The sequence below is a fragment of the Neomonachus schauinslandi genome, chromosome 11 (assembly GCF_002201575.2).
Source record: "Neomonachus schauinslandi chromosome 11, ASM220157v2, whole genome shotgun sequence".
NCBI classification, from domain to species: Eukaryota; Metazoa; Chordata; class Mammalia; order Carnivora; family Phocidae; genus Neomonachus; species Neomonachus schauinslandi.
The window spans coordinates 4,284,851-4,312,753 of NC_058413.1; the positions used below are offsets into that span (position 1 = coordinate 4,284,851).

Here is a 27,903-nt window from a genome sequence, read left to right on the forward strand (position 1 = left end):
AAGAAATACACGCAATCACACGCACACAAGCCATAAAATAATAGAACAGTTAAAATCCTCCTCAGGTAAAATCACCAGGATCCCACACTTAATGCCCTGGAAAGCTGCCGCTTGGCCTGTGCAGGCCCCGGGTGGGCCTCTGGCCCCTGAAGGCCGCCAGCAGTGAAGGCACCATGGAAATCACAGGGCCCGAAAGGCAGGCCGCGGCTTCCTGCTTCTCCGGCGGTCTTGCAGGTCCCCGTGGAGCCACGCTCTTCCAGTGCAGAGGCCTCCCCGAAGCAGCTCAGAGAGAGAGTGGTGTGGCCCAGATGCCACGGAGAGCACAGGGCCCCCCCCCCCCCGGCAAAGAAAAGCTGGTGGTAGTCAGTGGTTCGGCTCAGCGGCGACCCAGGGCCCCCACTCTCTGCTCCAGCCTCAGGCGGCTGCAGTAGGTCCGTCTGTCCGTCTGTCCATCCGTCCAGGGGGACGTCACTCCTTCCGGGCTGCAGCCGCCTCCTCCCACAACGGTCGTGGGTGCCGAGGCCACATGGGACGGGGCACCTGGGCGTCACCTGGGCGTCACCTGCACAGAGGCAGGTGCGGGTGATGGCTCAGCTTCTCCATCAGCTCCTCCTCCGCCGGCTCCTCCAGGACGTCCCTGTGGAATCAGGGAGAAGACGTGCAGGGAGCTCCGGGAGCGCGTGCAGCCTTGCTCCCCACTTAGGAATCACCAGACACGTGCACAAGTGAGCGCGGGGACTCAGGTCCATCTCTGGGATGTGTGCACGGCGTTCTTAAAAGCCCAGGGGGGGAGGGGCGCCCCTCCACACTGGCCGGTGGGGCGGGGCAGAGAGGGACTGGGACCACACAGCGCACGGAGGGAAGGGGCGGCTGCTGCTCTCTGGGCCACCACCACTGTCCTGCACCAGCAGAGCAAGGGCTTCCAAAGTCACCGCGGCGAAGCGGGGGCCGCTGCCTCCCTCCACCAACAGAATCCCCGGGAGACTAACGGAACCTGAGAACACGGTCTTAAACATGCCCATCGGGCGGCAGGACAGCGTTCACAGCCCGGGAGCAGGAAGCCCAGACCCTGATCCCGGCTCAGAGCTGGTGGGAGGGAGTGTCGCTGTCACAGAGGACGCCCACCCACCCCTCCCCGCCTCACCCACCCTTCCTCCTCCCCCCAGAGCAGAAGCCCCTTCCTCGTCCACATACCTAAACAAGAGCTCCACCCTCCCCTGACAGGTGGTGTCCGGGTCCCCAGCAAGGGACTGCAGGTGACTGCAGCGGTCCCACTTGTGAAGAAAATTCTGGCAAGCGGGAGGAGAAAGCGTGGTCAGTGGGTGTGAGCCCCACATGAACCAGCCTTCTTCCCTCCGGTGTCGGCAAGGCAACCCACAGCAGGGAGCTGAGCCCCTCCCGGACGCTGGGATCCAGGGCCCTGCAAGGCCGCCGGCTCCCGCAGGAGCCAGATGCCTGAGGGGCCTCCCCCAGCCCCGCCCAGGGGCTGAGAACCCCCACAGGTCAAATGTCAAGGGCATTCTAAGAGGCTCCCAGCAGCCAGGGCCAGCAGCGCTAAGCTGGAACCCAGCACGGCCGGTCCAGGTCCTCCGCAAGTTAGAAACCACTGAGGCAGCCCGGGCAGGGGTCTCGGATACCTCCAGAATCAGAGCCAGAAACAGGTTGACCCAGATGACAGACGACACCAGCCACCACAACACGAAGTAGATCTTCGACCACCTGTGGAGGCAGGAAGGCCAGCCGTGGCCCGCCGTGAGCGGTGCGAGATGGGACACCACGACGACGCACGCAGCAGGAGTGTTCCGCGAGTCCACCCGGCAACTCTGTGACCCCCACCCCCGTTTTCGAGGCGACCCGACCAAGGCGTTCAGAAGCGGTCAGTGAGTGGCCAAGGTAGCACGGCAGTGAGAGGTGCAGTGGGATTCGAACCCGGGACCGTCCGCTCTCCAAGCTCCAGGCTCTCCTTCCCTCAGCCCGCCTCCAGGGCTCCCAGCACCGGGGAATCCTCCGGAAGCCACACTCCCAGCAATCCCCAGAAGGGGTAAACCCAGAGTCACGGCAAGGGCGCAGGACACGCGCTCGCATGGCCGTCTGGCCTCACACTGCACCGTGAGGGGGGCAGGGGGGACCAGCCAGCCGGGGTCACTCACGGGCCCGAGTAGCGCCCATAGGCATCCAGGAACACCTGCCAGTTGTTCACCACCATCACGTTCCACAGAGTGATGAGGGCGGCCTGCGGGGCGGCAGACACAGGGTCCAGCAGGGCCGGGGGAGTGCGACGGGCGGGCGAGGGCCCCGAGGAGCAGGGGGTGCGGGGCTCACCGCAAAGTCATCGAAGTTGTTGGCCCAGTATTCCAGCTGCTCGAAGCTTCCGCAGGTTGCCGAGCTGTTGTCAGGGGCCAGGCTGAGGGGACATGGCGAGCTGGGTCAGGAGTGGGGACCGGGGCGTGGACACCGGGACGCCCCAGCACTGCCTCAGGCCCCTGCACCGCTGGACCCCTCTGGGCCCCGAGAAGTCAGAGGAAGAAAGAAGGGCCCCCGATCTCCGGAGGTGCTTTGAGAGCAGCCAGGAGCCAAGAGCTCCAGACACACACGGGCAACGGAGCTTCCAGACTGCGGGACCCAGGTCTGGCTCTGGGCACCCACCACAGCGTTGTGGCCAGGCCTGAAGGCCCCAAACGGGGTGCGGGGGTGGGGGCCGCGGCGCTGAGGAGGCTTCAGAAACACTCTCGGTACAGACTCTAGGTGAGGGCATCTGGCAGGGCGGGGAGAGAGGGGAGACAAAGAGGGACTAGGAGCCCCCCGCCCCGGGGAGCCCGCCCCCCACCACCACCCAGCCTCACACTCCTCCGCACCCCCCGAGGCACTCCCTTTGGCACGTTCAGGCCCCACCTCACCTGCCGTTTCCAGGAGCCACGATGACACCGCGGAACAGGTTGATGCCCATGATGGCGAAGATATAGTAGACCACCTGGGGAGGCGGGGCCGGGCCTGCTCAGCGCCACGGGCAGACGGACCCACAGAGCGGCACATTGCCAGGCCTCGACGCTGCCCCCAGCCACGGGCACTGCTGGCCTCCCGCAGGGAACACTGGGGCTTCTCCTCCCGAGTACCGCGTCCTGGCGGCCAACCTGCCCCGGAGGGAAGGAGGGGAGCCACCACCACCAGGGGAGCCAGAGAGAAGCTGGGAGCCAAGGGGAAAGACCCGGGGGCCAAGGAAGCGAGGCTACTGGCCCCTTCTCCAGGACAGGGGTGGCATGAGGAGAGGTGAGAAGGACCCCTACTGGCGGTCCCAGGGGAAGGGGGTCCCAGGGGAGGGGCAGGTAGGAACTGACCCGGCTTCTCCAGGAGGTGACGTGCAAGGAGCACCACCCAGCAGTCTCATGCCACAGACAGAAGAGGCTACGTGGCCCTCCACCTGTCCCTCCCTCTCCCCAACATGCCAGGGGGAAAAGGAAGGGGCACAGGCCCCGGGCTAACCCAGTCCCTTCTGGGCCTCCGTTTCCTCTGCAGGGCTTCACGCCTAGAGCAGCACCAGGGTCCCCCCGGGCTGGGCGACGGGGCAGAGCCAACAGCACCTCAACGGCAAGGCTGGGGCTGGGGCTGGGGGATGCCACGATTCTCTCTCGGCCCACACGGCTGGGAGTTCCTGAGGATCCCTCTGCACAAGGAGGGCTGACCAAAACTCCATCTGGGGTCTACGTGGGTTTCCGAGATCCCTTTTTAAAATCAGTGTCTCAGGATGCCTGGGTGGCTCAGTTGGTTAAGTGTCCGCCTTTGGCTCAGGTCATGATCTCGGGGTCCTGGGATCAAGCCCCGCATCGGGCTCCCTGCTCAGTGGGGAGCCTGCTTCTCCCCCTCCCTCTGTCTCCCAGCTCATGCTGTCGCTCTTACTATCTCAAATAAATAAATAAATAATCTTTAAATAAATAAAATAAGATCAGTGTATCAGCATGGCCTGCGATCCAAAATATGTGAAGGAATAAAAAGTGACCGACGGACCTCTGGCACAGAAAGGGAGGGTGGTCGGGCAGCGCTTCCCGCAGACCAGCCCCGGGGTCCGCGCCCGGGAATGGCAAGGGGCGCGCTGGCCTCCGGGGCCTACATAGCCCGACAGCCGCCCCTAACACAGGACCCTCCTTCCTCCAGAGCAGCCAGCCAGCCTCGGGCTCAGACTCCCCAGAACCCACAGCCAGCTCCACTTGCGTGCCCGCCCCCCCGACGGCCAGAGCCCACCGGCCAGACTCACCACCAGGATCCCGCCGAAAGCCCGCATGTTTCTGATCAGGTCCAGGATGGTACTGGCCACCACGGCCATTAGCTGAGGACAGAAAGAAAGCAGGGCCCTATTCTTCCTGGTCCCACTGAGGTCATACCACCCTGCCCACTGCCCCGACCCAGACCTGGAAAGGCTCGACAGGACGGTGAACTACCAACGCGCACACCCATATGCGCACGCCACATGCACTCACACACACACGTAGACGCACACCATGTACACTCACGTACACCACACACGCAGGCGCCTCCACCCACCCAGACGCAGACGTGGCCGATTCCAAGTCCCGTCAGTGAAGCACCGGGGGCAGGAGCTCCGATCTCACTGCCCAGCGCCCAGTAAGGCTGGGTTAGCTCCCCTCGGGTCTGGAGGCTCCGAAGCAGCGCAGACCTGAGGCACCCAACTCAGCCCTAGTGATCAGGTCTGAGAAAGGGGCTCAGATGCCCACCCAGGCACCCCAGCTAGAGGGCTGCTCCCCGACGTGTGAACCTGAGCCCCAGAGAAGAGCTCTCCGATTAGCCCGTTTACCCCACCTGAGACGTCAGCTCGGAACCCTGGGCGCTAACAGACAGAAACCACCGTGCACGCGTGTGCACCACCATGTGCAAGCGTAAGGCATGCTTGTGTTCGCACGCGTCACTGCGTGTGGGTAGTTACGTGCACGCGTGTGCATACAGCACGTGTGGGGGGTAGTCCACGTGTAGTTACGTGTCGTGTGTACACGTGTGAGGCTGTGCATGTGGTTCGCGCATGTGTGTTCGGTGTATGCGTGTGACTTGAGTCTGTGTGACTGTGTGCCCCCGGTGTGTGATCACGTACGTGTGGTTACACGTGCATACGATCGTGGGAACGTGATTAGGCGTGCGTGTTTCTGTGTGGTTACGTGTGATCACATGCCTGGCCCCCGGGCCCGCAGGCCACCTCCCGATGGGCAAGTCCGCTAGCTAACAGGGAATCCGCCGGACGGCACAGGGGCGCAGCTTGGTAGAAAGCACAGACGAGCACAGGGGAAGGACCTGGCCACGCAGAGAGGGCTCTGATGTCCTTGGTTGCCTCCCTCCTGAAGAGTTCTTAGGAAAACGGACAGGAAAAGCGAACTCTACCTCTGTGCTGGGTGAGCGCTGGGCCTAAATGCCCTGCTCCCCCGGCTCCCCTCCCCTAAGGCTGGTGTCACTCCCTGTGGGTACATGAAGAGAAAATGAGGCCTGTAGATGGTCACAAGCCACCAGGCCTGGGAGTCCTGCGGACTGGTGCCCCAGCCAGCCATATGCCCCATTCCTGTACTGGGGGGCCTGGGGTGAGTGCCTTGGTCAATCGTGCCTTTGCCCCTCATTACTAGAAGCCACCAAGGGCCTACACCAATGGCCTTTTGGAAACCTCAGGAGACCTGGGAACATGCTGGTTCCAAGGGCTCGGGCCCCTGCCCCTCACAAACGCCAATGGTCCCAAAGAGCACAGAGCTACCCCTGCAGCTGGCCAAGGTGGCCCACCCCTGTCCACCTGCACTGGCCCTCCCTCTCCTCGTCCGTAAAAGCAGGGCTGGGCTGCTCTCAAGCTCCCAACTGCCCTCCAGCATCACCCAGCTGCAGTGCAGGGCTGGGGACACAGCCCAAGGGGACCGAGGTGGCCAGAGGGACAGTCCTGGTCCCAGTTCCTCCCTGCCCAGGTTCGGCCACTCTCTAGAGCAATGAGGCAGTGGGAGCGGGATGGAGGGAGGACAGCCGGGGGTCAGACGCCCACGCACCTTCACGCTGGGGATGATGCGCAGGAACCGGAACACGATGAGCATGTTCACCAGTCGGGCCATGTCCCACAGCGACAGCAGGCCCAGCATCTCTGGCTTCCTGGAGAGACACACGGGAGACGGGTTGGCAGAGCCTCGAGATGCTGGCAACAAGAAGATAAGGAGATGGCATGTTCAGACCAGATGCAGAGAGCAAGTGGGGGGAGGGCGGGGAGGGGGCGCCGTCACGGGTACAGGACAGAGCATGGACGGCCACACCTGCCAGCCCAGGACAGCACTGGCTATCATACCCCTCATCTTACACGGGACACCACTCAGGTTCCAGACGCTGAACACCCAGCTCAGGTCCCAGCAGTAGAAGAGACCTGGTCCCCGAGCCAGTCCCCCGTCCCCTGACCCCTAACCACGATCCTATTTCACCCCTGTCTCTGGTCTCAGCTCCTATGCCTATCACCTGACCCTGGCTCCTGACCCCATCCCCTGTCCTGTGATCCCATCCTGTATCCCGGCCCCTCTTGGTGTCCCTCGGGGGCTTACTCTGCTCTCGTTTCTACTTCAGTTGAAACTCACTCTCATGCACAATGCTCCCCTGTGATTCTCAGACAGAAGTGCGCGGTGGGTCTTCAGTGTACTTTAGAAACAAGGGAAGCTGGGCCTGCAGCCGCCAGGCCCCGACACACCACCAAGGACAGCACCAGCCCGACCTGTCTGCCCCACACCTTCCTGGCTGGCTCTGGGGCAGCTGACCCCAAAGCAAGTCTTTCGGCCCCACTTCCCGCCTCCAGCACCTTCCGGCTGCACCATTAGGACAGAAGCAGTCCACAGAGACTCCAGACACCAGGGCGGCCAAGATGCCCAGGTCCAGCACGCGCACTGGCTGGCAGCTGTGTTCTGGGCAATGCGACCTGACAGCCACCACGAGCCACACTTCGAGGCGCTCTGGGACCCCCTGCCCAGATATCTATACTGCTCTACGGCCAGAAGCGGGGGTGGGGGAGTTCCAACAGCAGCCCCGGCCCCTGCCATTTTACAGGGTGGTAAATCGACGCCCGGAGTGGGAGGTGACAAGCCAACGTCACACGGCTTCCAGCCCTATTCCAGTGCTCAAGGGGCACCCCAGCCCTGAGCAGGGCGTCTCCACTCCCCAGGACACCGGCGGCCGCGTGCCCCATCCTGGTCCGGTGCTGAGCCCGCTGCCCTCTAGAGGCTTGTTGCAACTGTGGGAACACTATCGTTCTGACGGCAAGTTAGGACATGGTCCCCAAGAGCGAGGAGAGGGGTCTGCTCCCATGGTCCTCAGCCGGCCATGCTCCGAGCCGCCTGCTCTCCTAACACTCGGGCGCTTCGCCCTGGAGCCAAGCAGCCCGAGCAGGCGGGCCACCCACCCCTGGGGCCTAGTGGGGCGCTGGCTGCTGTAGCCTCCCTCGGCTCTCTGCAGTCACATACCAGCCTGGGTGTGGGAATCGGTACACAGCCAGAGTTGAGATCTCCAAAACCTTTAATTACAAAAGAAGAGAAGATCGCTACAGCAACGCTAATCTAGGCGGCTTTCAAATGAATTCTAAAGCTCGTGTGTAACACGCTCCCCCTCAAAAGGGGGTTTGGGGGAGAAGTCAGAGCTCCGTCCTTGTCCCTAGGGGTTGGTTCCAAACGTGGGGCTTCCTGCGGCTGAGAAAGACGCTGAGGTCTTGGGAACCAGCGGCCCGCACGTATGGGGGGCGGGGACACCTGCAAGGCTGGCGGAGGCCCGGGTCAAGGACAGACCGAAGGCCCTTCTCTCAGACTGTCTTTGCTCCTGTCCCAAGGGGCCCACAGCTCCTAGCAAACACGAATACACGGTGCATCACTGTGGCTGCCGTGACCCACACCACGCGTGACCCTCCACTCCCACGGGTTCTGGGGAAAGGGTGCCCGAGACCCCCCTGCCCTCCCCCCACCCGCGGCAAGGTCCCACTGTCCGGAGGTCTGTGGCCGGCGCTGGTTAGCCGGCGAGGATTGCAGCCTCCTTCCGGGCCCCCTCAGGGGCAGGAGGGGCAGCCTGCCCCCACGACGCTCCGATGCAGTGGAAACCCAGCCTCCTATCGGCCCCCACTGGCCGCCCACCAAGCAGCTCATGCGGGGGAAAGCCAGCCCTTTGTCACTGGAGGCAGGAGCCCAAATTCCCGGGCCCTCTGCTCCCGAGGGACAGCCTGAGATGGAACATGGCGCAGAGCCAGACGCAGAGAGCACACCGCCCACCCGGAGAGACCAGTGGCCCGGGCGTCTCAGACTTTACCAGCAGGACGATGGTGAGGAGCGCATCAAACACGTTGCTGGAGTAGGCCAGGTACCCCGGCAGGCCCAGGGCGAACACCTTCAGCAGCAGCTCCAGCAGGTAGTACAGGATGAAGACACAGTTGAGAATCTAAGAGAGGAAAACACGTACCAGCGTCCAGCCCCACATCACCCGCCCTCCCCTCGTCTGCCCCTCGGGGCTCTCGGGGCTGCTCTTCCCGTGCCCCCTCCCCTCACACATGGGGCGTCTCCAGCACCCCACCTTCCTGCTCCATACCCTCCCCTCAGGTGACCGGGTACCCCACACTGGCTTCGGGAATAACCGGCACAGCGGCACCCCAGCCCACACTCACCTGGCCCTCCATCTCCCAACCCCACATCCCTTCTGGGCCTGCAGGGCCTGGGTCACTGGCCCCTGTTCTGCCACAGCTCTCCCTCCCCGTGGCTGCCGCCCAAGCCCACACCCCCAGTTCTCTGTCCCGACCCCTCCAGTCCATTCTCCATGGGAACATCGGGCCGACCTCTAACAACGCACGTGGGCAGTGGCCTCCCCGGTGGGCACGCCTGGCTCTCAGCAGCATCCTCCCAGCCCCTGGGGGGTGTCGGAGGAGGTCTCAGAACTGGCTACTGGGTCACTGTCTTTTTTGAAGCCAGTCAGTAAAATACAGAGGGGCTCTCCCCTTAATGGGGGCCTCACAGCACCCTCCCCCCGGCGTGCACAGGGCCACGGGAGGGGCACGTGGGGTCAGATGACCGCTGCAGTCACCCCACCTCAGTGTCCAGTCTAAATTCCACATTCTTGGTCAGTGCTGCCTCATTCACACACGTGAAGAGGTCGCCCTTAAGGCAGGAAGAACATTTCAGACCCTGCATCATGAGCAATTACCAAGGGGCAGAAAAGGATGGGACTCTGCAAGAACCCCAAAACCCCCACGCGGCATTCAGGTGACCAGAAGTCTCTCACAGACCATCACGCCGACCCTCATGCTTAACAACTACTGTTAAAAAAGATAAAATATAGCTCAACTGTATCCAACTTGACTTCATCAGGAATAAAAACCAGCCGCATCTACAGTGCGTTACTCACGAGGAGGAGACTGAAGCTTTCTGGTGTCATCCGGGAAAAAAGTACAACGGAAATAAGAAAACTGAGAATAGGACTTTTCTTGAAGAATAATACAAAGGCATTTCAAGCATCAGGTCAGGAAAACCATTTTTTCCATTTTGATGCTACAATAAAACTACTCTACGTTTAATATGCACGACATACTGTGTCAGTTTTAAATCAGACAAGTCAAGCTTTTTCCTATGTAATTAGAGAACATTTATTCACTTTCATCCATTTTAATATTGTTCACAAGATCTTTCATTAAAATAAACTTTAGGGCGCCTGGGTGGCTCAGTTGGTTAAGCGACTGCCTTCGGCTCAGGTCATGATCCTGGAGTCCCGGGATCGAGTCCCGCATCTGGCTCCCTGCTCGGTAGGGAGTCTGCTTCTCCCTCTGACCCTCCCCCCTCTCATGCTCTCTGTCTCTCACTCTCTCTCTCTCAAATAAATAAATAAAATCTTTAAAAATAAATAAATAAATAAATAAATAAATAAAAAATAAACTTTAAAATACCTGCTTTGTTAGAGTTCCAGCATTGAGTAATGTGGAAGTATTGCTACTACTTGCTTAAAATCCAAGGTGAAAAAATTGTTTTTAAATTCCTAAGGAGTTCGGGCGCCTGGGTGGCTCAGTTGGTTAAGCAACTGCCTTCGGCTCAGGTCATGATCCCGGAGTCCTGGGATCGAGTCCCACATCAGGCTCCCGGCTCAGCGGGGAGCCTGCTTCTCCCTCTGACCCTCTCCCCTCTCATGCTGTTTCTCTGTCTCTCTCTCTTTCTCTCAAATAAATAAATAAAATCTTTAAAAAAAAAAAAAAAATTCCTAAGGAGTTCAACAAGACCTTGTAATGTTAAGAAGGGAGTTCACAGTTCCAGAAAGGGCTGAGAACCAGCTGAGAAGCAGCCAGGAAGGGAAAGCTCCAAGCCCAGGGCCACACAAGCCCGGAAGATGCCAACAGCCCCACCTGCACCACACCAGCCTCCCCCGGGCCGGCACCCTGTCCTCTGGGGGCACCCCACAATGCGAGGAGCAGCTCTGCACCAGAAGGGCCCCAGGGAGGGGGAGGCTATGCCCTCTCGCTCCCGTTGCCTCCTGGGTCACCCGCGCGGCCCCAGAGCTCACCCCTAGGATGAAGTCATCACGGTCCTCGGGCAGCACGTCTGCGTCTACCACCAGGAACACCTGCAGAGCCAGAGCGGAAGGCGGCTCGCCAGCCCGGCCCAGTGCCTGGGTGCCAAGGCCATGGTCGGGGAGCCGGGAGGAGGGGAGGGGGCCAGGGGGCGGGCAATGAGGCACCTCCCACGTCCACATGAGGGCAAGTCCGCACTCACAGAAATGGACAGGAGGTTCCCAAGGGCGATGAGGTTCCCCAGGTAGTCAAAGTAGCGGTGGCTGAAAAAGAACTGGGCACTCTGCAGGAAGGGAGATGGGTACTCGGGCCGTGGTGGGGGCTGGGGAGGGAACACACACAGGCTCAAAAACCTGAGCCTGCAGGAGGCCGTGTTGGGAGCCCACCAGTGCCCGGACCCCCTTATGCTGGGATTCAACTTTTTCCTACCTCTTCTATTATCCCAGTCTGTCCAGCCTAACAAAATAATCCCAAACATGGAAATAGTCGCACACACTAAGATGTTCATCACGGTCATCTTTTAACACCAAAGAGAGCTAGAGAGAACGTAAATGGCCACGGACTACTCAGGTAAACCGCGATGGAATATGAGGCGGCCATCTGAATATATGCAAAGTGTTTACCACAAAACAAAGAGCGTTCTGTGAAAAAATATGTGAGAGTTACGCACTAATAACTGAGAGCTTAACACAGAACAGGGCTCTTTGTTGACACAGTGCTGAGCTGGATGTCAAGGCCCATCTGGTGGCTTTACAAATCGGTGTCAAGGACAAAAAACAAAGGCTTTGGACAAACTCAGGGCCCTCCTGGGGAAGGACACACAGAAGTAGGTAAGAGTGTGTCGGAAATAGATAAGAATCTGTCGTGGAGACAGGGAAAACCCTTTGGAAAGTTCCTCTGGGTCAGACTTGGCCCAGGCCAGTCCCTGTGGTCTGTGAATTTCACAAGGTTGACAAAACAGCCCCAGCTTCCAAGAGCCAAGCCAACTCTGTTCCCATTTACCATCCTAGGGGCCGGAATCCCTAGGAAGGCGAGTCCTGGCACTGATCATTAAGAGTCACCCGGGTGATCAATGCCGACAGGTACTGTAACGTTCCCAGCTCACCCCAGGTGGCCTGGCCCCAGTTACCTCTTTAATCACCCTTTTGTCAAACTCATTGAAGAGTTTCTGAAACTCATCAGCTGATAACAGGTCGCCACCGTAGGAACGCACCTTCTGCAAAGGAGGGAAACACAGGTCAGCTGGGGTCAGCTGGGCCAAGGGGAGGAAGGGCCCAGGACAGGAGGGTGCACCATCCCCAGCCCCACCCGGCCTCGGCCAGCCCTGGCTGATCTGAAATGACACCCCTGCTGAAAAGGGGCTGGTGCTGAGGTGACCTCCAGGTGGAGCCCAGAAGCACAGGTTGGGGAGGGCAAGGGGAAGAGGGGACCCTAATACCTCCATGATGGCCTGTTTGTGGGAGCTGTCCAGCTGGACTTTCTGAAGCACCTGCAGGAAGTCCTGGGGCTTCACCCCGACTCTGGAGAAAAGACACCCACACCCCAGTGAGCCCAACTAGCTCAGCGTGCCGGGGCGCCCACACCTCTGGCCGGAGCTGTGCCGCATGCAGCGAGTGGCTCTGGGCAATGACGAGGGCCTCTGTGCAGGAGCCAGCCGCGACGCTGCAGTCATCCCGTCACGTAAAATCCCCAGACACTACTGTCCCGCCTTCAAGAGGAGCATGCCAGCACTCAGAAGTGGCGCACAGTACGACAGAGATACGACAGGGTGGCTCACGAGCCGTCCCCGTGGGCACCTTCCACAGACACCATCTCCAGACCAGGCCCCCCTGGTTCCCGCACCCATGCTCAGTGGCGCAGGAAGGGCGCAGGCCGGGGGAGAGGGCCAAAGCCACTTGGCCCTCACCAGCCCATGGTCTGCAGGGGTCATGAGGACAAAGGAGTCACCTCAGAGCACGACGGAACCCTGCAGCACCAGGGATGTGGCGTCCTCGTGATTCGAGGCAGCGCTAAAATCAGGCGCCAGCCCGCAGGGAGCTCGGCGGAGCGCAGTCGCTGCTCAGGGAACACTCTATGGAGCATCTGAGGGGTTCCCTCCCCCCTCAGGGAGAAGGGGGTCCCGGGAGCCCTGGCACTCACTCTTGAGGGTGGGCTTCTCCCTCTGCTATCGTGGAGGAGAGGACCTCATAGGCGGCCCGGGCTCCCAGCCGCCTCCGGAACAGGGAGGTCTGGAAAGACTTCTGCGAGGAAAACGGCTCTGAGTGCTGGGGTTGGGTCTCTCCGGGCCGCGCATCCCCCCACCTCGGGCCCAGTGCCTCTGGGGGGCAGTCTGCCCACCCGCAGCTGGGGAGCAGCCCTCACTCTGCACGGCCCATGGAACTCGCTGTGTGTTTCTGCTCTGCACATCTGGGGTCCCCCGTTCTCCCACACGGTGGGCTCGGGGCCACCTGCCCTGGAGCCGCGACCTCATGGCCTCCCTCTAGAGGACACGAACCCGGGGGGCTGTGGCGACAGCGCCGCCTGGGGAGGGAGGATGTGGCGCAGGAGGGAGCCAGAGGGCAGTGCAGAGACCACGGGAGACCAGCACCCCCGCCCCGGCCACCCCCCACTGCTGCGGCCACCCGGCCAGTCGTGCCCCGCTTGGCCTCCAGGGGCTGCTCCTCACAGACGGGCAGAAACGGCAGACTGGCTCACCATCAGGTAGCCCCGGAACTGATTGTAGATGATGGCCGTCAGCAGGTTCATCAGAAACAAGCTTCCTTTGAGTGGAGAAAGCCAGAGTCAGTGGGGACCACCACAGACAGGGGGCAGTCTGGAAGGAGAAAGCAGCATCGGGGGCCCAGGGCGGGGGGCGGCACCCAGGGGCCCAGAGGGCCAACACGGGCACAGCAAACCCACAGGTGCTGGTGAGAAGAGCCCGGACGACCTCAGAGCAGGGAGAGCCCGTCGTTCCTGCCAGGTGCCTGGGGCACGCCGGTCAACACGCAGGCCCCCCCGTCCTCATCTAATGAATATGCTGCCACCAGGCCTGCCCAGCCATGGGCACTGAGCACGGAGGCCTTCGGTGGTCAGAGACTGCAAACCACGAGGTGGGGCCACACTGAGAAGTCACAAGATCAGAGAGCACATGAGGTCACAGGGTCAGGAGGGCACACTGAAGCAAAGTCAGGAGGGAGGGCATGCTGAGATAAAGTCACGGGGTCGGGGAAGACACACGGAGGTAAAGACTCGGGGTCGGGGAGGACACGCCAAGGTGAAGTCACGGGGTCGGGGAGGACACGCCGGGGTGAAGTCACGGGGTCGGGGAGGACGCACTGAGGTGAAGTCACGGGGTTGGGAGGGCACACTCACATCTGAGCATTTGTGATCTTGCCGTCGGGGGCAGGATCTTGTCCCAAGGGACCCCTACAGATCTGTCGGAACTCACCTATCAGGGTGAAGACTATGAAAAAGATAGCATAGGCCCGGTTCTTGGAATATGCAGGAGTCATAACTGAGAGAAAGAAATTGGAGAAACTGAAACACGCTCACAACCTCAGGCTCTGATCTAATTCCCATCGTGGCCCCACCCCATTTGCCCTCTCAACAGAAGAAGGGCTCTGGTTGGGAGACCTAGGAGGCCTTCCTGTCCAAACGCCAATCCTCACACCTCTGCCTCCACACACTTGCAGTGGGGGACTCCTCCCTTACACTAAGCTGAACCCTGCTTCCCGTGAACGCCCCACACGCTGAAAGCTCAGCTCTCCGTCAGGACAGAGATGCAGGAGTCCCTACGACTCACAGGACATGTGGGGACAATGCTCAGGGTCGCACTGCACAGCTCTCCCTGGCTGTGGAAGCTGGGCGCTACCCTCCCGGGAAGGTCTCTATCATGGGGGATCATCCCTGAGCCCAAGATGAAAGTCACGAGCCAGGGTGGCCAGGCCACAGCCAGGCCCTAGAGGCCCGCAGAACCCCATCCTGCCCACCACCCTGGCCCACGCAGAGAGGCCCCAGCAGCAACCCCAAACGTGAGCACCTAAGCCACCTAAGACCAGGGCCTGTCACCTCAGGGCCGAGCCACACTGCACAGCAGGGCCTGGGTAGTGACAGGGAAAGTGGCTGGGCCTCAAAGAGGAAGCCACCAGGGAACCTGCCAACCACGCCATTGGTCACCCTGCTCATTCTTAGCTTCTCGGAGTCAGGAGACAGGAAAAGAGCAGGCGAAGGGAACAGAGGAAAAAGGAGGGAGGGAGCGAGCATAGGAGTGAGGTGGGAGGAAAATGGAAGAAAGAGCAAAGAGGCAGGAAAGAGAAGGGAAAGGACAGTGAAAGAAAAACAAGGAAGGAGCGAGGGAGAGAACCCAACGTCCTCCTTTTCATGCTCCACCCAGATAAAAAAGCCTTACACACTCCTGCCTCCCAGAGCCTCGTGCCTCCCAGAGCCAGCTGCTGAGGCTCTGCGTTAACCACACCCATGCCCAGGCCCTGTGCCCCCTCCTCACACACCGTCGGGGTTGTTAGCGGTGGTCAGCAGCACCAGGAGGGAGGTCAGAGCCTCCGGCAGGTTGTGAAAGTACATCAGCCTCTCCCGGTCCTGCCCATCGCCCTGCTGAGAGCAAACATGGCAGCTGTGAGGGGCCGCCGGGCCTCTGCCGCCCCCCCAGCTAAGGCCTGAAGCTGCCAGAGCTCCATCCGCTGTGGGGTCAGCGTCCCCTAGCCTGCACCTCCCATCATTTCCCAGCAGAGTCTGCACTCCCAGCCAGACGGGACCTAACTCAGGGCCTCTGTGCCCAAGAGCCAGCGTCCAGGGAGGCTGCACACCCACAGGGACGCCGGCCTCTGCGGCAGGTCTGCTCAGAGCCCTGGGGAAAAGCCTTCAGCTGCCCTGGCTGAGAAACACCCAGAAAGAGACAAGCACACGCCATTAATTACACAACCACTTAGACAAATACACACGGCCATTCACAGACACACACAGACAGTGCACACCCAGGTACAGACACACGCCCAGCGCACACAATTACACACACACAGACACCCACTCAAAAGAGAATTACAGACACGGGAGCTCCGGCTCTTCCGGAATCAGAAGGGACAGTCTCCAGTTCTCCCTCCTGGACAGGACAGCCTGAGCCCCCCAGTACTGCTGCAAACTCAATGGGAATCAGCCTTGGCTGACCCCCCCCGCCACATTTCCAGGACAGAGATGCAGGACGGCTCCAGCCCTGAGGATGACAGTGACCCCGGCCAGGACATGAGGAAAGACACACTGGACCACAGATGCTTGGGGGCCGGGGGGGGGACAGGGACCGGCGTGAGAGGTGGCCGACACCTCCACACAGCAACAAGCCGCTGGGGGCCAAGAAGCAGGGAGGAGGGGGAAGGGGACCCAGGGGGAGGGCAAAAGCCCCCAGCTAGAGAAGACGTGGAGGCAGGCACTGTGGGGCGGGCGGTGGTGTGGTTTACCCGATGGCCCCATAGGCCAGTCTGAGGGCGCCTCCATCTAACAGGGGTGTAGAGAAAGCTGGGTCAGTGACAGGGCAGGAAGGGGAGAAGAAAGGAGGGAGGGAAGGAGAGTGGGAGGGGCTGCCAGGCTGACTAGCCCTGAGCCCGGGAGGCCCCAGGGACGGGCACACGAAGACTGGCCACTCGAAGAGACACCTGGGCTCTAGGTGGGCCACCACTGACCCTGGTTATGAGGCTAGCGCAGGCAGCCTAGCCAGTCCTCCACCACTGCAGGCCCGACAACTACCTGGAGGACTGGGCCGACCTGTCCATCAAAGCCCTGGGCTCAGGCTGGGGACCGAGCAGAGCACGGTACCTTCTTGCCTGTGAAGAGGAGCATCCCGAACATGGTGAAGACACACAGGTGGACCACGAGCAGCAGCAGGACACTGGGGAGAGGGATGTGGGTGCTCAGCACAGGACACACGCCCCACGCACCAAATGGGACAGGGGTCTAGGGACAGCCGGCCCGAGCACTCAGGGAGCTCCCTGCCCCAGAGTCTGACCTGCGCTCAGCTACTGGTCCTGCCCTAGGGAGCCCTCTTTCCTTGGCAGGGACAGTCAGTTCCCCAGGGGCATTTCCTGGGGCCCCAAGGACCCCTGGACTCTCAGAGGGGAAAGGCCACATCCATCCATCTGGCTGGACGGTGAGGGGTCAACCATGAGAGCCACTGGGGGAAGGGGACTGGAGGCAGAGGGAGGCCAGGGGACAGAGAACTGGGGCGTGGTGGGGGGGTTGGGCGGAGAGTGGGGGAGGTGGTCACAGCCACAGCGGGGACGGAAGGGGAGCATCCACAGGGCTCTGCAACTGTCGAGCAGAGGGTACAAGGCCACTAAGGGGCTGCCAGGAGGCCCCCGAACACCCACTCGCTGGCTTCCCCAGGCCAGGGCCCGCCATGCCCCAGGCTGCAGTCCCGGTGCCCCCCGATGGCACAGCAGGGAGCCCTGGCACCGAGAGCCCACCTGGCCATTTCCGGCAGCGAAGACCTGATACACTTGAGCGTCTTCTTCATCAAGGACGAGTTCTGCATCAAGAAGAAGGGGCGCAAAAGCCTCCGAATCCGCAGGGGCTGAAAGACAGCAGGAAGGGACTCTCCAATTCCACCCAGGCCCAAGACCAGAGGTGCCGAAGAGCCCCCAAGCCCCGCTCTGACCCCTCGCGGCCACCCGCTCACAGCCCCGGCCTCCACTCTCCCCCACTCCGGCTCCGCATCCTCCCCCCACCCCTGCCAACAGGCCACCCTCTCCCATCAGCCCTGCAGCCACAGCGCCATGAGGGGCTCCACACCTCCCTACGAAGCTCCTCCCCTGCCCCCACCCCTCCCAGCTGCAGCCCCACCCCTCATGCACACACAGCCGCGGGCCGCACTCTGCACCTTGCAGCGCCCGCCTGCAAACACACTCACACTCACCCTCCGTGTGCACGCCCTACACGTGCACACCCTCTGCACACATGCGCACACACGGGTGCACACACAGGCCCCCGTTTCCTCCTTCCCCTCTTCCTTCCTGTCAGAACCAGAGAGGCCCTCCCACCCCCAGTCTGCAGGACCACCTAGCCTCAAAGGCTTCCCTCGTGCCCCTCCACCCAGCCCCCACGTCCCTGCCCCTGACCCAGCCAGTGCTCCTGTCTGGGGTGCTAGCCCCAGCCTCAGTGATCCCCAGGCCCGAGTCTGCCCAGCGCCTTGGGCCATCTCCCCTGTACCTGACCCCCGAGTGCTGACGCCCGGAGCCCCTTCCTCTCCTGTGTGGCCTCTCGCCTCGGGGAACTTGTCAAGCCACACGGTTTGTTCTTTTCTCTTTTTTTGGTAGTTCGTATCTTTTATACAAAAGCAGAGCTACCTTCTCTCTTGCAATCACCCCATCTCCTGGGCCGCATGGTTGTAAGTGTCATGTTTATGCTCCATGGCCCATCCCAGCGCTCAACTCGACTCCCACCCCGTGGGCACCTTGTCTTAGAAGGCCAGCTGACCACGGCCCCTCCCTGCCCAAGGCCTAAGGACTGCCTGGAGGCCCACTCTGGCCCGTCCAGGGGCTGCCACCCACCGTCCTGCCGGCTGCAGCCCTCAGCCCACCCCTCTGCTCAGCAGGCGGGCTGTCCCCGTCCCTCCATGCCGGCGTAAATGCCACCCCCTCTGGCACGGCAGCCGTGGCACTACGGGATGCCACGACGTATCTGGGGCTTCCGTGTTCTAGAGGGCTCTCTCACAACAGAACGAGAGCCCACCAGCACTGACTCACAGCGGACCCTCCAGGCTGTCCACAGGATCCGGGATCCCAAGGCCCCAGTCCACCTCCCTGGCTACACACATTCTCAGAAGGGGGCCCAGCTCCCAGCACAGGACCAGAAAGCCCAAGAAAACAGCAATAAGTGGACACCCAGGGCTCCGCCCACCCGCCCACCCGCCCCCGTGGGCTGAGGGACCAGCGTCCCCAGCTCACCCATAACCCGCTCACTGCCCTTGGATGGAACCTTGTCTCAGCGCCCATATCCCGAGTTCCTCAGCCCCCCCTCTAGGCCAAGCAGCGGCTGAAGGTCCTACTGTCACCTGCCCCCAGGGTCTTGGACCCTCACCTGTAATCAGACATGGAGCAGGGTGCAGCTCATACCTCCTGCCAGAGCCCTCCCCATGCTGGGCCCACATCAGGGTCACGGACACAGGGACGTGCGGCCTTTATGAAGGATGGGGAGGTACCACCACAGGACTCGACACCAATGAGCAGCCCCTGGTGAGGCCCACACAGAATCACAGCTCACCAACTAAGCTGCAGATACCTTGTCTCCCAGGAGAAAGAGCCACAGCAGAGTCGTGACCATGGCCTACCCAGTGACCGGTAGACCATGTATGATCGGACCCTCTGGGCCACAAGGTAGAAACAGACAGAGAGACTAGGCTGGAGCAGGGGGAGGCCCATGGTCCGCCCCACCCGCCCTCCCTCCCCCGGGGCCCGTGTGAGTTCTTTATGACTGGCCAGCTGGCCACAGAACCTCAGGCCTCGTTTGGAGACGGTTCTACCCAGAAGCGGAGCACATGCGGTGCTAGGCCTCCATCAGGACCCCCCCCCGCTCCCACCCGAGGGGGTGCTGAAAGGAAAGCACTTTGGTGGCCAGGGTCCACCCTGTCCGTACCGAGAAAGGTTAACACTTCCCGCGTGGCGATCAGGGCACAGAGAGAACAGGCCAGACAAGTGGGGACAAGGTCCAAGCAGCATGCACGTGGACGGGCAGAAGGAACGCCGAGACAGATCATGTCCAGTAATGTCCGAGCCTCGGCCCCCAAGGCCACCATGGATGGGCTGCCCTCTAGAAGCAGAGCTCAGCTCCACTCACCCACCCCAATGTGGCCCCCTGGCAGCTGGGGGGTGACTGCAATGGGCCCCGTCCCCAGGCAGGGCGCTGATCTGCCCTCACTGGACAGGCAAGCACGTGCACCAGAGGCTCTGAGCACCAGGACAGAACCGAACGACAACTCCTCCTTTTCCCAGCCCACAATTCAGTGCCCTGCCGCTCTGGAAACGTCCACCCCGGGGTGGGTGTTCCACCGGGGACACACCGGAAGATTCATGAAAAGCAGGGTGGGGTGCTGGTGGGCGCGCACTGCTCCGACTGCCAAGGACAGACTGGGGTGTGGCTGCGCAGAGGGGCAGGGAGGTCCGGGTCGGGGATCCTGAGGCTTATCCAGAATGAAAGACTAACAGAAAACTCCGGGAATCACAAAAGGCAGCAGTACCGAGGACACGGACTGGCCGGGAATGAAGGTCTGGGTCCCCATTCAAGGTGAAGAAGCCAGAGGAGCCGGGGAGCCGGCTGAGGCCAAGGGCACAGGGACCCTGAGCAGGAGGAACTTATAAGGATCAGTCAGGGCTGCAACCAGTAACAACGCAAGTCTGAGGAGCTGCTCGCGGCTTTCCTTGCCTATTGCACAGACGCGGGTTTGTACCCATTCACGAAGCTCTTTCCTGAGAGGAAGTGGAAGGCGGGCACTGTGCCGTCCATCCTCCCCACCGGCTCCCCTTCAGCAGCCTGCTTACTCCTGCCAGGGACGGCACCGGGGAGGGGCTGGGAGGCCAGAGGGGGAGACGCGACTGCTCCCTGCCATCCCCTTGCTGGCCCCAGGGCGGTACCCATGCCAGGGGCTGCCAGCCTCCTCTTCCTTCAGCGCTGCCAGAACCAAGCAGTCTCTGGAGGGGCCCAGGGGATCTGCACCCCTCCAGGGCCCGGAGGGCGGGGCGCCAGCTCTGGGGGCCCCTGCCCGAGCTTCCTGCAGCTTCCCGCCCCGCCGCCCCCACCCTGCCCCCGTTCTGCTTTGGCGGTTACTCAACACCTGTTTAAGCTTCTATGTGAATTCTCTTGGCTAAAGTGCCCGACGGGCTTGTGTCCCTGACTGGCCCTGATGGACCAACTTTCTTTCCCTGCTTCTGTCCTATCTAGTCACAGGGCAGTGCGTCTGGGTGGGGGGCAGGACGGGACACTGGGCTGACACGGGCTTTTTCCCACTGCAGCCCACCCAGAGCTTCGGCCATGTGGCCAGGGCAAGGCCCTAGGGCGGCAGGGGACCCAGCCGGTCGAGGAGCTGAGCTGGAAAGTGGCGAGGCAGGGATCAGGAGTCCTTGTGCCCTCCCCAGGCCTCACTGTCTCCTTCTGCAAAATGGGACAAGGCCCCATGGCCAACGGCTGACTGAAATGCTAGGAGGGTGGGCAGGGGGCAGGGGGCAGGCCACCCAGAGCTTCCTGCTCCCACCTCCAAGCCGCCGTACTACCTACCTCCTGGCAAACCAGACTCAGCGACACGATCCAGTCCATGAGAGACACGACCAGCACTGCAAGGTAGGCCAGCAGCCAGAGGTTCATCCGGAACTGGGCCCACCCAACCAGGTAGCTCTGCAAGAGAGGCGGGGGGTGAGGGAGCGAGCGGGTGAGCGGGCAGCCCCGCAGCAGACACCAGCCTCATAGCCAGCCCGAGGCCGTCAACACGCCTGGCTGAGGCTGGGGCAGCCAGAGCAGAGAGCGCTTCGGCGAGCGGTGTGGTCTCCTTGTGACTTGGGGAGCAAGAGGCTGAGCTCCCCACCCAGCCCGCTGGTGACCTCGGACAGCCAGTGATCTTGGGCTCAGCACTTAACCACTCCGGCCCGCTTCCACATCGGTAACAGGGTCTGAGCCGTCCTGCCCATCCCAACCACCAGTTTAGCTTATGCCCAGGAACCATTCTAGAAAAAGCCATTCTGGAAAAGAGGCTTTGCCAATTGAAGCTCTAACACCACACATGCTCCACTTCTGGTTAGGGCTGGCCCACACCCAGAACCGTCTATAAACCAGGCCTGAGGGACGCCTGGGTGGCTCAGTCAGTTAAGCATCTGCCTTCGGCTCAGGTCATGATCCCAGCTTCCTGGGATCGAGCCCCGCATCGGGCTCCCTGCTCGGCGGGGAGTCTGCTTCTCCCTCTGCTCCTCCCCGTTTGTGTGCGCTCTCTCTCAAATAAGTAAAATCTTAAAAAAAAAAAAAAAAAAAATCAACCAGGTCCAAGGTCTTCCTCTGTGGCCAACTGGCCAGTCGTCACGAGCCCCACAGACAGCAGGGGAATCCAGAGGTCATTGCGTGCAGATAAAAATGTACACTCACTCTAACTTGTGAGACTTCCCAAATGCACCAACCATTCAAAAAATACTAATGAGAACTTCTCATCAGTTTCAGTTCCAGTTTAAAAACCCCCAAACCTCCTAAATGTATCCTGGGCTGAAGAAGAAACAATGCAAAGCTGCCCAGGGCCCTCGCCCACGGCCCTCAGCGTCAGCAGGACAGCCCAGCGGGGGCCGGGCAAAGGCACCCCTGACTCTGGGGACAGCCCGCTGCACTGTGGCCAGCCGTGTCCCGAGGGCCCAATGCTGGAATCGCTCCTGACAAAAGGAACCATGCGTGACCCGCAGCCAGACCTGGCCTCTCGGCCCCTCAGCGTCTCACTGGGAAGCCATTAAGGCTCTGAACCTCCGACACAGCCCAGAAGCTCAAATGAGCAAGGCAAGGCCCACCTCCAGCTTCTGGAAGGACTCGGGTCAGAAAGAATCTAGAGTCGGACACACAGCATGTGGCAAGAGGCCCCTTCCCGCCCCACGCCCACCTCCTCCCGTGTTCCTCTTCTCTTGGGGGTGGGAGGCTGGGCCGTGAGAGAGACCACTGGTCCTGCCTTATTCTACTGGGGTCTCTCCTCACAGGGGCACCGCCAGACCCTCGGCCACCCACAGAGATCCCACAAGGCTATGCCCCTGGCAGGGCCGAACCGAGGCTCAGTTTGGTCTGGAGAGGGCAGAGAGCTGACAGAGCCTCCGCTTCACCAACCAAGGCCTCTGCTCGGAGGGTCAGAGGGCACAGTCAGAGAAAAAGGCAGCTGGCTCCAGGAGAATAAAAATTAATCAGGAAAGCAGCAGACAGGCTGGGAGGGCACTGGCCCGTGGGCTTGGGCACCTGACGGCGCCCACCTGACCTTCACAGAGACGTCAGCCGCAAAGACCAGCAGGCAGAGCACCTCGACGCTCTCGGTCAGGCCACAGGGTGGATCCCAGGGGGCCGAGCGGTAGCGGACGTCTGCAGTGCTAGTGAGCGAGGAAGGGGTCTCGATAAAAGCCAAAAACAGGATCAAGAAAATGGTGAAGCTCAATATCCTGAAAAAAAGAACAAAAACTAATGAAAATGCACGAACCAGCAGGGCTCTGGGCCCAAAACTAGATCTGCAGGCAGGATGCCTGGGACGACAGCAGGACAGACTCCATGGTTTCAAAAGGACCCCACGCCTCCTGCTTTGTGCCCACTCTCGAGTGGTCAGATAGCGGTACTCAGGTCAAAGCTCGATGGCCACGGCTGAACCTCTTCACCGGAAGAGCCCCTCTTTCCTCGGGCTGGGCTCCTTTCCAGGAAGGAGGGGAAAGCAGCTCCTTCTCCACCTTGGGGAGGGGAAACCCGCCTGGACCCTGAGGCCGGCCTCCCCCCACCCAGCCAGGCCGCAGGGACCTCCCGCTGCACGCCTGGGCCTTCTCACCATTGGCTCACGTTTGAGTAATACAAGCGGTAAAGCCCCATCGACCTGGCGTCCATGCGGTGGTTAATGGAGCGGTACTGAAAGTGAACACCACACAGGGGAGCGTGAGCGGGGGTCCCCTCGGAGCCGCACGGCATGGCCAGCCACAGGCCGGGCACCCACTGACCCCACGACAGGCCCCAGGCAGGGAGACGGGCCGTGCACCAGAGTCCATTTCCATGGCACACATGGACAAAGGGCTCTCTCGTGACCCTGCGGGGCACCCAAAGCCTCCACGGCCCTGCATGGACACCCACTTCCAAACATACAGCTGTGCCCGCTGCCTGCCTGTGAGGCTCCCCCCTCTGCTATACAAGGCCCCCACCACTCTCACTCTCCAGGCCGCCCCCCAGCCTAGCCCCCCATATGGCACGTTGCTCCCTTCCATATCCTATTTCCCGAATTGAGCCTGGGTGTCGTTTTCCAGCAGGGGACGGTCTGACCATCTTTGGGCATCTCTCAGAGGACCTGGGACAGGCAGGCACACGACAGGCCCTCGGTAGGTGGTAACTCAACGAAATCAGTCACTGATTCTAGGACTTAAGGGAAGAGCACCCAGCGCCCACCTGCTTTAGGGAAGACTCCAGGCGACCCGTGCCCACAGGCCCCATCATCACTTTATGATGACCACACGGGCCAGCCACCGAGGCGCCGGCTCCAGGACCAGCAGGGCAGCCATCACCCAGCCCCCACAAAACGTGAAGAGGAGCCCAGGCCCAGCCACTGGGAGTAGGTGCTGCCCACCTGGATCGCATCTTCGATGAAGACAGCAGCCTGGTCAAAGCAGAGATCCCGCGTGGACCGAGCGCCTGCAGGCAGAGAGAGCACGTCGGGGGACAAGGCGGATCACATGACACTCACCGGCTACAGGACCACTGAGATCAAGGAAAGAACCTGGAGGCATTCTTCTCCAAGGCTCTGCAATGAGATGCCTTTCGCCCCGCAGCAAGTCCGCCCAGGACAGTGCCCCAGGCCTGGCCCGGCGCCCGGAGCGCGCTCCATGAGCAGGCAGCTGCGGCCCCTTCCTGCTGCCTTCACACACCAGCACTCGGGGGTGTCAGGGCACAGGAGGACGGACGGGGCCCCTGGTGGGCCTCCCGACTACGCGGGGCCTTCAGGACACGTCAGGCGGCTGGAAGCCTCATCCCAGCACCCCCGCCCCCTGCCCACGGAGGAGCCATAAGCTGCACACCAGGTCAGTCCCTGCAGCCTTGGGTTCCGACCACTGCTTGACCCGAAGGGAGAAGGGCATGAGGAGACGTGGCTCTCAGCAACAGAGGAACCCCACGGCCCCAGGTCCATGCGAGAGGGTGCAGCCCAGGCAGCCCGGGCCCCGGGCGGGGAGCAGACCGGCACGCAGCCCCCAGCACCCCCCAGCCCAGGGCTTAGAAACGAGGGGGCAGCTGTCTCTGCTGAAGATTCTACTTTCAGCTCTGGTCCTTTCATGCCAGCAGCAGTTCACCTCGTACGGAGAGAACGCTGCTACGTGCCTGCCTCCAGAGAAGAGGTAGGGAAGCCCGGGGCAGCGTGGGCGGGCGGTGGGCGGCTGTCTACTGTGCCCACCGCCCCCGGGGAAGCAGCAGCCCCTGTCCTCAGGGCTCCTGCCGCAGGGCCCCGGGGGCCAATCAGGGACATGGGGGTCCCTGGACAGAGGTAGGAGGCAAGACCCCAGCCTGGCTCTGTCATCACATTGCTGTGTCACCCAGGGCAAGCGCCCACCTCTATCTGGGCCTCAGCTTCCCCCCATGTACAACCTCCATGCTCGCCCTGAGGAGCCCTAAAAGTTCTCCCAGGGAGGCTGTGAGGATGGTGATTGCCTGCTTCCCCTGATGGCATCCTGGGAACTGTGATCAGACAACACTCTGGTCTACTCCCTGCTGTACCCACAGAGCCCAGGACCGTGCAGGGCTCAGCACACAGTGTCCTCAAAGCTTCTTTATGGAGTGAGTGAACAGCCCTGAGGGGAGGCTGAGGAGCAGGGTGGTCTGAGGGCCCACAAGGGGCCCCATGTTACCCAATCCCGGGATAAGAGATGAGATCGCCACCTGGAGAGATCTAAGGATACAAGCTTCTGAGACAAGAAGAGCCTGTGGGCTCGTTCTAGGCCCAGATGCGGGGTGCGCAGCTCACGCCCAGGCAAGCCATCACAGGCCAGGGGTGTCAGGCACCCCGGGAACTGCCCAGCACACATCAGACCTCTGGCCTGGGCCTCGGGGCACGAACCTCAGAAAGGCCACCCCACCTGCTTTGCAGCCCCTGACACCAGCAGCCAGGGGCACCTTGTCACAAACCCTCGGTTGTGAGCATGTCACAGCTTCCCACGAGTCCCCAGTGCTCCTGGACAAAGTCCACACTGTCCCCACCTGGCACTACGGTGCCCACCTCACCCACTCACCACCCGTTCTGCTGCTTCCCCCTCCCTATGCCCTCCACGCCGCTCATCCTGAACTTGGCAGAGCCAAGTTCTCCCAAGACTCCAAGCCCTTACCCAGGCTGTTGGGCCTAACAGAAGCACTGTCTCCCAACGTGGTAGTCCCCCACCCCGGGTGGCAATCAGCGGGCACACCAGGTCGGAGCATCAGGGTAGAACGTCTGCTGCAGAGAGCAGAGGACAACAGGGGCACAAACACCGCGTCCCACAGCAGCCTCCTCTCCTTCCTGTTCCAGGCTCCACCCTGCATGACCTGCCTGGGGCCCCGACCAGCTCCCTGATGACCCTGGGCAGGCCCCTTCACCTCTGTACCTCAGTACCCCTCACCGGTCATACACGACGGGACAGATGTGCAGACTGAATGGGTTGCTGTAGCTATCTGCTGCTTTTATTCTAGAAGCCCCTTCCATAGTATGGTGCTCCCTCGTCCTCTGACTTTTCCATAACCAGAAAGAGGATGACTCCCTAACCAGGAACAAGAGGACACAGCTACCCTTGCTCTGTGGCCGACGAGGTGAGGCTGGGTCAGAAGGACCTGACTGCAGGGTCTGCGGGGCACCCAGCAACACAGTCCCCCCACCCATCAGTAGGAGGATCCGACTGCAAGACACGCAAACTCGGTGCACAGAGCCCCCACCTGGGAGCCCCCACAGGAGCTTGAGGGCAGACCAGCCACTCTCAGTCCCCACCGCCGCCGGGGCCAAGTAGCCTAGCCAGGGAGACTCAGAACACAGGGTGTCCCCTCACATTCTCAGAAGCCCTCATGGAGGCCATGGCGTCCGGACAAGGAGCCCTTGCTCACCATCCACACTGCCTGGCCCTGGCTCCTACCTTACAGTGCAGGTCTCACGTGCCCACCGTCCACTTGGCCAGGACCGGGACCTGTGACAATCACGGTGCGCTGCCCAGAACGGCCCTCAGCACCAACTGCACCAGCTCTGCCACCTGGCCGGGTCCTGCGCCGAGGGCATTCCCAGCATTCTCTCCGAATCCTCACAACACCCCTCAAGTCAGCCCCTCTGACTACCTCCCTTTTATTAAAGCTCAGAAAGGTCGGGCAACCTGCCAAGGTCACACAGCCAGAAGGGGCGGCACCAGAAAGGCACTCTCACCTCCAGACTCCAAGTCTGCATGCCCCATGTCCCTTGCCCAGGGACCTGTGGGGTCTGGCATGGGCTAGATGGAGAACTTTCCTGGGGAGAGCCTCTGAGATGCGCAGGCAGGTGGCTGCCCCCGCCTCTATTTATCCCATCTCCTGTCAGGAACCCGCCACCCCCATAGTCCATGGATGGGCACACACCACGGGCACCTCCCAGACAGAGGAAGAAAGCAAGCCCAGAAAGCGAAAGTGCTCCTGGAAGGAACACCCAGCATGACACTGGCCACAGCCGCACCAGATCCCAGGGCTGATCCTGGACAGGTCCCGGAGACTCTGTGGGCCTCGGTTTTCTCCTCTGTAAAATGAGGCTGAAGCCCTTCCATCCCTAACCCAGTACCCAACCCCCTTGCCGTCTGCCAGAGACAGATGGACTCCACCCTCCGGCCCTCCTCGGGATCAGCAACTTCTCTGCTGGTAAACAGGAAGGGCAGGAGGGAGCTGCAGAGGGCAAAGGGAGGAAGCTGCCCTGCTCTGGGGAGGCCTGCCCCAACCCCAAACTGAAGGGGGACCAGCCTCTGGGGAGACTCCAGCACCGAGACTGAGAGAGTAGACTGAAAGGACTCCTAAGTCTGCTCCCAGCTGGGCTCGAACCCCACCCCAGCCACTTCCCGGCTGTGTGACCTTGGGTAAGGGAACGCCCCTCTCTGTGCCTCAGTTTCCCCCATCATAACCGGGAGGAAAACGGAAGTGCTGCCTCCTAGGGGCCACCAAGGCGATCCGCGAGCCCTGGGTCCACCCGAGGTCCATCGAGGAGGCTGCATGGGACTGGGGGGCGCGGGCGGCCGGCTAGGCGACGCCTCTCGGGCGGCTGGTCGGAGGCAGGGCGCGACCCTGCAGAGCGTGGCCGACCCTGGCGCCCGCTACTCCGCAGGGGGCAGCCCCCCGCCCTCCGGAGGGCGGCTCCCCTCGCTCCCCGCGCCCGCTCAGACCCCTGCCCGTGGGACGCGCCCGCAGCGGCGACAGCGACCGGCGCGGAGCCGGCAGGACCGCACGCACCACCCCCGCGGCCCGCTCCCCTCCCTGGCCGCCGCTCACCAGGGCCGCCGCGGACGCCGCGGCAAGCGGCTGAGCCCGCCGGGCAGTCTCGGCCGCTGCCGCCCCGGGCCCGACTCAAAAGCGGCTCCGACTCCGCCCGGAGGTCCGCCATGCAGCCGCCGCGGGCCGCCGGGACCCTACCAGGAGCGCAGGACGCCGAGCGCGAGCTCTACCGCGCAGGCGTGGCG

The 27,903-nt window shown here is 61.8% G+C and overlaps 1 protein-coding gene across 1 annotated transcript; it reads right to left on the reverse strand.

The window, feature by feature from the left end:
- TPCN2 (two pore segment channel 2) lies at positions 1–27,903 on the reverse strand. Its single transcript, XM_021685593.1, has 25 exons — positions 27,716–27,903; positions 23,835–23,899; positions 23,052–23,128; positions 22,500–22,677; positions 20,786–20,902; positions 16,984–17,090; positions 16,337–16,409; positions 15,022–15,124; positions 13,962–14,027; positions 13,229–13,293; positions 12,674–12,774; positions 11,973–12,054; positions 11,664–11,750; positions 10,737–10,856; positions 10,528–10,587; positions 8,299–8,427; positions 7,470–7,519; positions 6,024–6,123; positions 4,250–4,321; positions 2,898–2,971; positions 2,323–2,404; positions 2,151–2,233; positions 1,638–1,719; positions 1,195–1,289; positions 1–637 (listed from the first exon to the last, which is right to left on the reverse strand). The coding sequence occupies exons 1-25, from the start codon at positions 27,825–27,827 to the stop codon at positions 559–561; spliced, it is 2,259 nt and encodes a 752-aa protein (XP_021541268.1). The 5' UTR covers positions 27,828–27,903; the 3' UTR covers positions 1–558.